The sequence below is a fragment of the Sinocyclocheilus anshuiensis genome, unplaced genomic scaffold, assembly GCF_001515605.1.
Source record: "Sinocyclocheilus anshuiensis isolate Anshui unplaced genomic scaffold, SAMN03320099.WGS_v1.1 scaffold70, whole genome shotgun sequence".
NCBI lineage: Eukaryota > Metazoa > Chordata > Actinopteri > Cypriniformes > Cyprinidae > Sinocyclocheilus > Sinocyclocheilus anshuiensis.
Window position 1 is genome coordinate 1901320 of NW_015542377.1, and position 14311 is coordinate 1915630.

General features: G+C 34.6%; 1 protein-coding gene across 1 annotated transcript in view; it reads right to left on the minus strand.

The window, feature by feature from the left end:
* Positions 1 to 7635: 7635 nt before the first annotated feature.
* LOC107692428 (phosphoglucomutase-1-like) overlaps positions 7636 to 14311 on the minus strand; it is a gene marked incomplete at its 5' end in the record, with an annotated part of 15396 nt that continues 8720 nt past the window's right edge. Inside the window, 6 exons of the mRNA XM_016491476.1 lie at positions 7636 to 8261; positions 8784 to 8918; positions 9822 to 10005; positions 10093 to 10228; positions 11551 to 11666; positions 11798 to 11952. Coding sequence (XP_016346962.1) covers positions 8172 to 8261; positions 8784 to 8918; positions 9822 to 10005; positions 10093 to 10228; positions 11551 to 11666; positions 11798 to 11952 — 816 coding nt within the window. The remainder of the gene's footprint in view (positions 8262 to 8783; positions 8919 to 9821; positions 10006 to 10092; positions 10229 to 11550; positions 11667 to 11797; positions 11953 to 14311) is intronic.

The following is a 14311-nucleotide window of genomic DNA, read 5'->3' on the forward strand; positions in this document are numbered from 1 at the left end:
CTTTTTCCCCCCTTGGATTAATCCTGGGCAGAATATCTCAAATATCTCTGTATTATCAATGCAATGATAGTAAACTGATAAAATAATGCACGTCACTGAGCCTCAAATTTAAATATTAATATCTGCCTTTGTACATCTATCTGTATGGTCATTACTATAACAATTTGTTATAATTATAATATGACCTGGAACTAAAGCCGTTTATTTTAATGTGTCCATGTTGCAGTGTATATATGGGTACACTGATAATTATGAACTTCATGTACTTTATAATTATTTTGCAAAGCTTCCTGTACTTACATACTGTTATTGTTTTAACTATTGCAGTAATCAATAATAGTAAGATCCACTCATGTAAAATACACACTCAAAAATATAGAGTTGCTCAAAAGTGTACGGTTACATTCAAGTCAGTCTTTGGTATTTAAACTCATGTCTCATCCTTGTAAACTAGGAAATAATGAAAAGCTCATAGAAGTTAATGTACCTTTTTAAGCCCTTTGCTCAGTATAATTGGATGCTATCTTATGTCAAAGCGCTATTCTAAGGCAAATGAAGCAGCTCAGACCATACAAAGAGACTCCAGCTGAGAACTTAAGACTGTTACTCTCTCAATCAGTGCACTTTAAGAGCTCTATTGTCATTCCAATGACACAAAAACTGTTTAGACAGCCCTTTGGCAACATGAGTCAGGTAAACAAAAAAACCTGAGGACTACTGAATGAAATAACACCTCTAACTAGTTGTTCAACATGAAGTTTGAGTAAATGAATAACGTTTAAATATCAACAAAATGTCACTTTAAATAACAGTGTACATATTACAGCCCATATAGGCTACAAAAACAAAAATAAACAACATTTAATTTACTTATATTGAATATTGTACATTTGTGATGTAACGTGGGCACTGCACTGTAATTTGAGACATTGTTTCCTCGAATAATTTCTAATAATAACAGAAATATTTTCGACTGCTCAGTACTTCCTGTGAACTAGACAGATGAGGCTCAATTTAAATAAAGATAATTCTGTAAGTCGATTATGAACACAGTAAATGCATGACTTCGATCGCCTACCGCAGTTGACTACGAGCAACACGATGATCAGTGTGAAGTTGCGCTGCCATCCGTGCGGCTCTTTCACTGTTCCTCTGCTCATTTCTTCTGCCTCTGAGCGCTCTTACATCCACCGCAAGTTCTTCTCACAGGTCAGTGTTGTAGCTGGAGAATGCAGAGCTCTTCTGGACTTCACTAAGCCTCGGGTGTCCGCAGCGGTGTAGTGTTGTAGGCGGATGGTCCTCTGCTCTGCTCTCTCCTTCTCTCGCTCTTGTTTGGAGTTTGACTTTCTTCAGTCCTCTCAAGAAGTTTCCATTAAGTCTGAGGACATGTGCTGCTTAACGGTGTGTTTGGCGCCAACAGAAAACTTTTTTGTTTTACATATAAGAAAATCAATCACTAGTGCAATATTTGCTAACTATTTTTTGAAAGTAACTAAATTTCCCACATAATTTTGTTAGTCCCAAAATGCCTATTCAGCCTAAACACCATCTCTATTCTTTGTCACAGTGGGAACCCCCAAAATGATAGCATAAGAAATCCCTCTGAATCACAGTCTTTGATAACATTGGAAAATAACTACTACTGCCTTGCTCAAAAACGCATAATTTCAGCATTTCATTTCAAAATCCTTGAAAAGTATGTTGGGAATTATGTTCGTAGTCCCAACACAAATTAATTGCTTTCCATTTTACAATGTTTAGGAATTTTGTTGCAGTAGCTCATTTGTGTTGCAACAGACAACAACAATTAAAGACAGTTACTATATTTAAAAACAATCCCTAAAAACGAAGAATAATGATAATAAAAAAATAATAAATAAATAAGGCCACAGGATATGGTAATTCTAAAAATACAAATTTCAACAAAGGAGCTGCACTCTTATATTTTATAATGTTGTAAATAGACAAAAAATATATACATTTTGAATGAAAGTAAATTGGAATTAATTACTAACAAATATTAATAGGAATAGGACTATTTTGTTTTATATTAATCATTTTAATAAATGTTTAATAATTGACTTTTACTTTTAAATCCTTTTTCTTTTTAATGTCCATAATTGTCAGTTGATCACTGTTGACTGAATGCCCTTTCTTTCTAATATCCAGACCCAACATGCTGCTGTTTCAGGTCTATGAAGACCAGACAGAGAATGGTAGCAATTTTATAAGCCAGGGGTTTTGCATCCTGACCTGTTCATTTATGTTATATCAGTGGAGGACGAGAAGAGTATGACATTCCTCTTTTGAAGTGATGGGCTGGGTTGACTCTCCAGACTCAGAGTTCATCCCTCATTTCCTCCAGTGACGTCAGCTCTCTGACACACACAAACGGCAGGCTGCAATCAAAGCCCAGTTAAAGACACATTCCTGCAGACTCTAATATGAGCTCACATGCTGGGATGCTGACTGGTGGGGATGGAGGAGGGAGGGCTGTCCCTGCTGCTTTCATAAGAACTTTTTGATGGAATTAATTATGAAGGAATGGAAACAAATTTTGAGAAATCAAACACATTACTGTGAGCATGCAATTGCGTAGAAAAGCTGTGAAGATTCATAAAGCATTTTATTTTGTCCAAGCTAAGATTTATAACTTTTTTCCCCTCTCTTCCGTCAAGCGTCTCAGTTTTCAAAGAAAAGCTGTACCTTTTCTTCAGTGTGATTGCATCTAATATTAAACATTTGGAAACCATTATCTGCTGAGCAGCAAAGCAGTTTAAATATTTGTGACATGGGGCTGTTTTTCTTTCCGATGTCTATCTGTTTTATTTTCCCAAAGTAAAATAAGATTATTAAAATTGCAACCATGCACAGCGAAACTCATCTAATTGTAATGAGCAGGGGGATTGAGGGTTATGCAGGCCGCTTTGAAGGTCCATCCCCTTGGCCGTTCTCCACACACAGCGGATCTATTCAGAATGGACCTTCTGTTCTGAACCTTAAATGGAGTAATCTCTGGAATTACTAGGGTTTGTAGCTAATGGGAATAAAACCTCTTGAATTACGAATGAGAAGCTACTACTGAGCTTTCCTACTATCCAAAAACTGAATTGAAGTTACTTGTGTTCTTTCTTTTTATGTATTTTTTTTTTCTTATAGGGTTACATGATACTTATATTTTTGCCCTATTATCTATTTAAAAAATATTAAATAAAAAAAATTGAAAATTCATAATTCATACATACGGTGGCTTAAACATTCCATCTATGATGATGACCATTCATTTCTGAATTAAAATCAATTGTGATATATTTTAGGAGCCAACAGTATCAGGGTGATACAACTGTCCCGATGATGTAAAATGTAAAAAATCATTAAAAAAAATTCTTTAAAATAATTGGTAGTTTCACAAAATTGTTATGATTTTGGAGTAATAATCTTTTATTATTAATTTGTAGAAAAATGCAAAATGCAAAAATATTATAAAACTGATTCACTGCTTATTACCATAATATCTGAAAAATTTTACCCCGTCAAATTAAAGTCATAGTATGAACAACATGCAGAAACATGCAGGGAAAAAATATGGTGTAAGGCCTATATTAACTTGGTTGTATCAGATGACAATTTGTAAAGTCATCTATTTGAAACTTTTCTTGAAAATGGTATACAAGTTTTTCAAAATTCATCGAATAGCACGTGAATAGCACTTCTTTTCTTTTTCATTATTGTCAACACTCTTAAACATCAGGCATCTTTAGTCTAATAATAAAGACATAGACTTTCAAAGAGATGATGCACGTATTGTCATGCATTTGTTCTACCCAAATAAGGGCATTGTTGGTGACATCATTTCTGGTAACTGATGATGTGTGTCTGGTGAGACATTTTTGAGTAGAGTTCAATATGTGCTGTGACCGTGACCTCATTCTCATGAAGATCTGTAAATGACGTCTATTAGATCATTTACATTTAGATCAAAATAAGCCCTTTGAAAGTAATCCTTGATCAGAGTCCAAGAATGACAAAAAAATCAATGTACATACTAACATCTAGTGACATCTACATTTGTGCTATTAACAGGCTAAGGCAAACTGAGCAGCAAGGAAAGGTGATATTCACAAAACCCATTTAGTATGATAGCGATAGGGCACATAGAGAGGACTTATTTGAAGTCTTTGGGTGGATGGGTGGTCTCTCATTAAAGTTTTCCAGTCTTTCAGCCTCTGATAGCAGTTGTATTTGGTACAAGGGGTCATGTTTGATCATATGGAAGTAGGGTCAGCAAGAATTAGACAGCAAGTGACATAGATGTTATTCAAACATATGTGTATGCGTGTGTATGCTTCAGGAAGAGGTGGGGTGGAGGGTTCAAAAAGGAAAATGAAAGATGCAAAGAGTGCCAGCATGACCCTGTTGCTGCATTTCTTTTGCCTGGCTTTTGGAATTATTGCTCAGACTCGATCATGCTGATCTATGCCCACATGACCTGCTGACAATGATTGCATCTCAGCACATTCCATAAGGCTTTAACCTGGGCCCAATAACATAAACAAAATGGAGCAATACACTGTTGCTGTTAAAGGGATAGTTCACCCAAAAATGAAAATTTGATGTTTATCTGCTTACCCCCAGGGCATCCAAGATGTAGGTGACTTTGTTTCTTCAGTAGAACACATATGATGATTTTTAAGTCCAACCGTTGCAGTCTATCAGTCGTATAATGCATGGCAATGGTAACAAAATCTATGAGAGTAAAAAAAACATGCACAGACAAATCCAAATTAAACCCTGCGGCTCGTGACGACACATTGATGTCCTAAGACACGAAACGATCGGTTTGTGCGAGAAACCGAACAGTATTTATATCATTTTCTACCTCTCGTATTACGGTATTAGAGGTAAAATATGATATAAATACTGTTCGGTTTCTGGCACAAACCGATCGTTTCGTGTCTTAGGACATCAATGTGTCGTCACGAGCCGCAGGGTTTAATTTGGATTTGTCTGTGCATGTTTTTTTTACTCTCATAGATTTTGTTACCATTGCCATGCATTATACGACTGATAGACTGCAACGGTTGGACTTAAAAATCATCATATGTGTTCTACTGAAGAAACAAAGTCACCTACATCTTGGATGCCCTGGGGGTAAGCAGATAAACATCAAATTTTCATTTTTGGGTGAACTATCCCTTTAATAGGTCAATAGGTCATCTCGCTCTGTCTTCTGTGTTATTAGATTCCTATGGTAATTGATATCATAGCATAGCACCCTCCGGATAACAGAGGGGAAAAGAATGCAGAAAAGACCAACATGCCACACTGTGTGAGCTAATATTTTGGAATATTTAGGGCTCCTTGGGTTAATCTGTCATGCATCATCCAGTAAATAACTGGAATGAAAGCTTGATGTAGGTTTATTTTCATTGAGTAAACTGTGCATGGGGAACTGTGTATACTTAGAAAAACAAATAGATTCTTTCTCTGCAGTTGTTGGAAAACAAGCTATGGAAATATGCTACTCCAGACTTGATGCAAATTAAACTGTTACATGAGGTAAATGCTGTGTACACACACACACACACACCACACACACACACACACACACACACATAATGTATACATATATGTATGAAGAAATTATGATTTCTGAACGATAATGTGAAGACTGAAGTAGTGGCTGCTAAAAATTCAGCTTTGCCATCATTATAAATTACATTATAAAATATATTAAATATTAAAATAAAAAATAGTTAGCATTTTTAAGTTGTAGTGATATTTCATAATATCACTGTATTTTTAATCAAATAAATGCAGCCTTGGTGAGAATTAGAGATTTATTTTAAAAATGCACCTTTGATCGTGTACTAGCTCCATATCTCTAAAAATGTGAAGTACAGTTATGTTCAAGTATGCTTTAAAGTGTCTTTAATGTTATAAAATTTAAAATGGAAAGATAAAAAGCAAAGCAGATGTTGAAAGGGGTAAAATAACTTTTAAGATTTCCGAAATACTTAAATAATTCTACATAATAATAACATATATGGAGCATAAAAGGTATTTGCACTGGTTGCTATCATTTTATTTGACAAAATCTCTGTAGTAGTCTTTATATATAGATGTCTAAAATCATTAGCGTGAGTGACCTTTTCTAAAGGCTTTAGATCTCTTTAAACCTCTAGATTAAATAAAGATGCTGTGGTAGAAATATAAAGAGATTAAAAGAGAACTTCAAAATATAATAACCTGACAGCTAAATACACACTGTTACTGCCATTACCTCATGTAACGACATCCAATGAAAATAAAACCTGCAAACCATTACTTTCTGGGCAGGACGTTCTTTGTATCTTGCTATGTCAACATAGGGGGGCTTCTACAATGTGCAAACCTGTTCTGAAAAAATGTCCCACCCATTTATTCATCCAGAGCACAAGCGGGAAACTATTTGAAAGCAGGTGTTTGATGGGTGTCCTGACAGGTAGTAATAAATGGGTTGTAATAAAGTTGAGGTAATTTCTGACAAAGACTGAAGAAATGTTTTGATCATATGGGTATGTGTGTATGCGGGTTTCAAATAGACTGCTACATTTAAAAAAAAAGAAGAAAACAAATAGGCCTATATATTTTTTTCAAAATAAAGAGGTTTCTGTTCTCAAGTATGTGCACCTGATTTTCCATGTCCCATATTAACTAAATTGAAGGAAATTTCAAAACCAAATAGACTGACTGGGAGTTCAGTTCAAGAAGGCAATATATATACATTGGGTCCATACATTTGAGTCCACTAATGAAATTACTTTTTTTTTTTTTTGTTACTTTTACATTTTGAAAACAATATTTTGAATAATAAATTATATACAGTTATAATATGTATGATTTCATATATATTCCAAAGGTAATCGTGTGCTTCAATGGATGCAAGAAAATCTGACCATTATTCTGACCTCTTTAACTGATTTAACATGCTCAGTGTCACAAACTTGATTGTTTGATTAGTGACCTAGAAATAGGGCAGAATCTTAAAGATTTATTCATGTCGTCATTTTTATTTTATTTTAAAAGGATAGTTCACCCCCCAAAAATTATGTCATCATTTACTCACCCCCAGTTGTTCCAAACCTGTATAAGTTTCTTCCTTCTGAACACAAATAAAGATATTATGAAGAATGTTGGTAACCAAACAGTTGAGGGTAGCCACTGACTTTTTTTTTCTTCCATACTATAGAAGTCAATGGCTACCGTCAACTGTTTGGTTACAAGCATTCTTCAAAATACCTTCTTCTGTGCTCATTAGAAGAAAGAAACTCATATAAGGGGGGTCCCAGATTTTAATTTATATACTCATATTGTTTTGGTAGGCATATATTGTGATGGTAGACCATTGTGAACAAACTCTGACATATAATGTCTTATTTAGCATGTATAATTCATAAAATAGTTTATAAAAATCCAAGAGGCAACACATTAAGTCAAAATATATTTAACTTTTAAATCTGTATGAATTTTTGCAGCAGCCAAACCAGTAACAATTCTGTTATAGCCTTTAGTTTGATGCCATCAGATGTCAGATGCCATCACCCAGAATAAAGTTATACAGAAAACTCTAAAAAAATTATTTAACATGAAAATGATGGTAATCTGAGCTTTTAAGTGTCAACTCCCATTGAAAGATACTTATGCTATTTGTAGTGCTAATTTAAAGGCAAAATATATTTTATGCAGGTTTCCTGCCTTTAGAAATCTTTATCCACTAATAACACACTGTAGTTACTATTTTCAGCCTCAAATGAAAGACAAACTGTGTATATGAATAAAACATAGCTGTTGTTTTTAGAATCTAAATATGATAGATCTAGCAGACACAGAGGAAAGTTAAGTGCTTTAGTCCTTTTGACAAATGAAAGTTCATGGAAAAAGCAGGACTTCCTCAAGAACGAATCACAACAAGCCATTAATTTTATAGACTTTATTTCATACTCTCTCTATTTATAATGGATATAGATCTTTGATTGTGCATGTGGAACACTAAAAATGTGACACTTTCTTGAGGGCACATTGAAGACATAATGACTGGGGTATGATGGCAATAATGATACAGTAAGGCATTGCTGCGTACAGTGAGGGCTAGTCTGGGCTGGATCAGGTGAATATGGGCTCTAGGGTAATTATGTGATCACAGTTGGAGCGGTGCGGCCTGTCTTTTCCTGAAGCTGAGAGATCCTCAAGGCAATGTCCACCAGAGGAGCCAGCATGACCTGTTCACAACAGTCGAGAGACAAAGTTAATAATGTTAAAGAGGATAGAAATGTTACAAGTGAACTATTAGGGAACCGCAAAATGAGAGAAACACAATAGGGACTTTGATTTAGAATAAATGAAAACGGATGGTCCAAATTGACTGTTTTGTATTAAAAATGAGAATCCTTTTCTTCTACAGTAACTCAAGCCTCAAAACTCGATGAAAAGAACTGCTGGAACTAAAAAGTCATCTCAGCTCAATTCTAAGCGTGTCTGAGGTTGATACTTTAAGACAGATTAATACTCTTGTGATCCAGTTAGAGCAGATAAAATTGAGTGAATCCGATCTTTAACCACATGTGCAGGGATGAGCATGTCAAAATGTATTACTGCTACAGCTACAACAGATTTTTTTCTTTAAAATATAATAATAAAAATAAATGCATACATTTATAAAGAAAGAATGAATGAATGAATAGTATATGTAGTGGGAGAACAAATATTTTATGAAAAAAAGAGTAACTTTTGACCAAGTTTACCTGTGGGTCCTGATAAATTTTCTGGGGGTCTTTCTCATAGCTGTCAATGTAAAGCCTGATGGTTGCCCCGGCACTGCCTGTCCCGCTGAGACGGAAAATAATACGTGAGCCATCAGAGAAGATGATCCTCAAACCCTAAAAAATGAAGACAGGAAACAGGGATGATGGCCAACATACTGTTTTGGAAAGCATGCACAAATTTCTATGAAATTGAGAAAGTTGTTTAGATTAAACGTTTCCAAGAGATATTTCAAACACAATAAAGGTCATGATGAGGCCATTATTTCAACAGTAATGCAGATCATCATTAATTTCATCAGAGAAATCATATTAATGAATATCTACATTTCAATGTCATTTCAGTATTTGATGTGTAAAAGAACAGACAATCAGCAGTCATAAAAAAGGATAAAATAAATGTAAATATATAAAATATTTCATTATATGAGTAGAAAGAGCTGTTTTCTAAATAATGGTAGTGAAATTTATGACTGACTATTCAAAAAACTTGAGCAAATTTTTATTTCAGATAAGTGAATGAAAGAGAATAAAAAAGGTTGATTATAATAAGAATCACATATTAGAATGATCATGTGACACTGAAGACTGGAGTAACATCTGCCGAAAATTCAGCTTTGCCTCACAGGAATAAATCACATAAAAAAAATGCTCTTATGATAAGTGATAATACTTCACAATATTATCACAATGTATTTTTTATCAAATATTTTTAGTAACTAAATAATAAATATTATAGAAAATGATTTATTATATGCGAAGAAACAGCTGATTTCTACATAATAACAGTGGGCTTTATGACTGACTGTTTAGAAACCTAATTCTAATTCTAGTTCTAATCATATACATGAACAAATGCAAATCAGAACATTAAAGTGACCTGAAATCTACAGGAGAGCTAATTAAAAAACGAATTATGCAAAGGACTGACCATATAATCACTAATCATTTATGTTTCCCGATCTCATTAATCACACCTTCATATTATTATTATCAGAGTCTTGTGTACACCTGACTCACCTGTCCTTTTGAAACACTGCCATCGACAGGGTCTGTGTACTCAAAGTTATCAGCCTTCTCCACTTGATATGTTTTATCTTCTGAGGAAAACTTCTGCCCTAGAAAGGCTTTATCAGACATAGTTGTCTGTAAGTGATCAATCATCTTATTCGCAGCATCAGAGTCCACCTCTTCATAGTCATACCTGAGATTTGGGGCAAAGTTTGGTGTCTTCCACAAGTCTACCAGCAGTCAAGCTATAGAGATCAGCATGTCACTTTATCGCGGTTACCTCGTGAAGAAGTTCCGTCCAAACTTCTGCCAATGGTCTTTCATGATATCCTCTACGCTCTGCTTGCGAGTGGCCAGGATTGAGAGCCATGCGAGAACTGCCCACAGACCATCTTTCTCCCGGATGTGATCAGAACCTACCAAAAAAACAGGACTTTAAAAGGTTGTATCAAGACAAATCAAGCTTTCTTTCATATTTTGAGAGAAAAGAGGTTCGTGAAAAACAAATTTAGAACTTTATGAACTTAAATGTATAACTGCGCATTTGGTGCAAAAAAAAAAAAAAAACGTTGTAAGTGGACCTCAGTAGAACACTATGATATAATTTGATATGGTTTTAGGACATACCCTTGTAAATAACATTTACTTACATTAATATACACTGTAAAAAAGGTTTGTAATTCTTACAGATATAAAGTACAAATGCTACAGTAAAACATGATTAACTATAAGTAACCTTACCATACATTGTGAGAAACTGTAAACAGTTTAACGTCACATTATTTGTCATTTTACTTTAAAATACTGTCAAATTTAAGGTTTTGCAGCAAAAAGAATGAATTATACAATTTACGATGAAAAACAGTAACAGCACAGTCCCTTTTAAAAGGACAAGTCCCTGAGTCACATATTTTCTTTTTTTTTTAACTTCACAGTGTACTTCCTCAAAATAATCAGCATCTTCATCAAACGTTTTAGTCACTAGGCATGTGTATTAGGGCTGTGCAATATATCGAAATATCGCAAATGTACATATTGCAATATGCATATCGCTACAGCTTGCAATATTTGGGGCCATGAACAAAAGACAAAGAGAAAATCACTCACTGCTCTTACCTAAATAACTTTTGTAGCTAAATAAGAATCAGTGCATATTGAATTCAAAGAGTAAATACTACGCAGTGTTTTATTTTGCCTTTTTATTATTTGGTTCCTAAACTCATGTTAAAATGACATTTTTATGCAATGCTTGAGTAAAACACTACCGTTCACTTTCAGAAGTTGTTGTAGGGGTGCTTTCTTATTAGAATCAAAATCAGAATGAGCTTTATTCACCACTTAAGTGTGCGCAAACACAAGGAATTTGTTGTGGTTTTACAGGAGCTCTTGATACATACATACATACAAATAACCATATATATATATATATGACACAAGATAGTTATAGAAGTTCACAGAACTGACTCAGCAACAGCTGAGCAAAACTGTTTCATCTGAGCATGTGGCACTTTAAGCATTATCGTATCGCATATCGAATATCGCATTATTTAATGAGTTATCGCATATCACATTTTTCTTCAATATCGCACAGCCCTAATGTGTATATATATTTATTTCATATATAGATTTTTTTTAAATATTTACCCACCAACTTAAATACTTCAAAATAAAAGCTTTTCACCATCAAACCTTCTAAGCAGGTTAATAGTGAGTTAAAGGGAGTTTGATAGCTACTCACCAGTACCAAAGCTTTCTTCACCACAGAGGGATAACTTGCCAGCATCCATCAAGTTTCCAAAGAATTTCCAGCCTGTGGGAGTCTCATAAAGCGGCATCTTCAAAGCTTTGGCAACACTGTATGGCAAAAACAAACAATATATTGCTCTAAAGTTTATGAAATACTATGGCGTGTGTAGTACACACTTATTGAGGTGGTTAAATATATGGCTTAATCACAAAATATAAGTGAGCTTAGATGATCATACTTGTCCAAAGCCCCACTTGTGGGCATACTGCGAGCCAGACCCTTCACACCAGTCTTCTGGAAATAAGGGATGGATGTAATGTTCGCACCGATGACTGCCACAGAGTCTGAGGGGTTTACAAAGAATCCATGCTTACCCAGAACCATGTTACGATCCTGCAAGGAGAACAGCAAGAAGGGAAATATGATGAGGTTTTACTTGAGAATAATTTCTGGTTCATTTTAATTGCATAATTAAAAGCACAACTACTACTGAAATGTTTGGGAGCAGTTTTTTTAATACTTTTATTCAGCAAGGATGCATTACATTGATCAAAACTGAGAGTAAAGACATCCATTATGTTACATAATGCTAATGTTATAATGTTAGATTTACATTTCAAATAAATACTGTTCTTTTGAACTTTCTATTCATCAAAGAATCCTGAAAAAAAAAAAAAAAAAAAAAAAAAAAAAAAAAAAAACAACTTCCAAAAAAAAAAAAAAAAAAAAAAAAAAAAAAAAAAAAAAAAAAAAAAACCTCTCTCTCTTTATTTATTCCTTCTCTTTCTAGCTTGTACTTATTTGAACAATGTCTAAGAACTTGGTATTACAACCACTTCCTGTGTCTGTTTGCCTCTTTAAGAAGAATCTTCTGAAGGATCATGTGACACTGAAGACTGAAGTAATGGCTAATGAATATTCAGCTTTGCCATCACAGGAAAAAATATATTTTTTAAAAAGATATTAAGATAGAAAACAGTTATTTTAAACTGGTATAATATTTCACAATACTATAATAAATTAAGTCTTGGTGAGCAGAAGAGAATTCTTTTAAAAATATTAAAAAATCTGAGTAACCCCAAACGTTTGAACAGCAGTGTATGTGGTTATAAACTTCAGATATAAACTTTTAGACTTACACCATCACCATCAAATGCTGCTCCGAAGTCATATTCACCTCCCTTCATAGTGTTGACCAGGTCAGCAGCATATATTAAGTTAGGGTCAGGATGGTGTCCCCCAAAGTCCTCAGAGGGGACACAGTTAACAGCAGAGTTAGCAGGTGAACCAAGTTCTTCACATACAATCTTCTTTACATAAGGACCCACCACTAGTGTGAAGAACACAGAAAGAGGCAGTCTTCAGTTGGTTCATATATATACTGTTTATGTAACTATGTAGTTTCAGAGGACTTATGTATGTTTTTGGGGGAATACAATCCATACCTCCATGCATTGCATCGAGCCGTACATTGATATGGTTGGGTCCTGAGAGCAACTCTTTCAGAGCAGCAAAATCAAAGATACCTCTTAGCATCTCTGCATAGGATTCCACTGAGTCCACAATTTCAACTGCAAAAGATACAAGACTGTAAACCATTCTGTAGATACATTAATCAAATATGAACTGAAAAATGATTTTATATAACTGGCAAATAGTAAAACTCCAAAATGGTACCAGTAAAGGGCTTGAACGTGTCAACCTCAAAGGTCTGCTTGCCAATGATTGAGAGGTCCACCTTGAGCTCAGGGCAGATGTGATATTCCTGGAGGCTCTTGCTGATCTGAAAGATTTTGTCTGTGATGCCCTCTGGTGCAGGACCTGGGAAGGACAAATCAGACAAACTGAATTCCAGTTCAATACAGTCTTTAATACTTCATCACTAATTACCAATTCATGCATGCATCTCTAACCTCCACTAGATATGTTGAACTTTATGCCAAAGTCTCCATTGGGGCCGCCAGGATTGTGACTGGCTGTCAGGATGATCCCCCCGATGGCTTTGATTTTTCGGATCACACAGGAAACAGCAGGTGTTGACATAATCCCATTCTGACCAATGACCAGCCTGCCAATCTAAGAGATCATGGACGAGACAAGTGACGATCAACTCATGATAAAAGATTATTAAAAATAATAATAATTAAAAAAAAACATTTTGAAGATTATATTCAGAAATACACTGTTTCATAAACCCCGAACCATAACAACCCTGACTTTGCCATCCAGTACAATGTTTACATCACATCAACCCTATTGATGCGTTCTTGTGACTTATAGGACACACATATACTATGGACTGTTACACAACACTGCAATCGATAGGACATGGCTAGTGCATATTCATAAAGAATAAAGTCCTAGTACTTAAGAAAGGAGATGCAAACACTGCGTTCTGTACAGATTTCACTCAATACAGCACTGATGCCGTGTAGACTAGGGACGTGACTGCAGGCACGCCTCCTCCACATCATGGTCGCTGCTACAAGACTGCCTGTTAAAGAAATCCTCACGCCCTTACAAAACGCTCCTTCAAGTTTTTACTTTCTAAATTAAATGCGCTCTGCAACATGATGAGACTGGTTGTTGTCAATACGCAGCGGCTCCTACAGCTACAACAGATTTTTTTCTTTAAAATATAATAATAAAAATAAATGCATACATTTATAAAGAAAGAATGAATGAATGAATAAATATATATATATATATATATATATATATATCATTTGACAGCACAAAAATAAAATAAAAA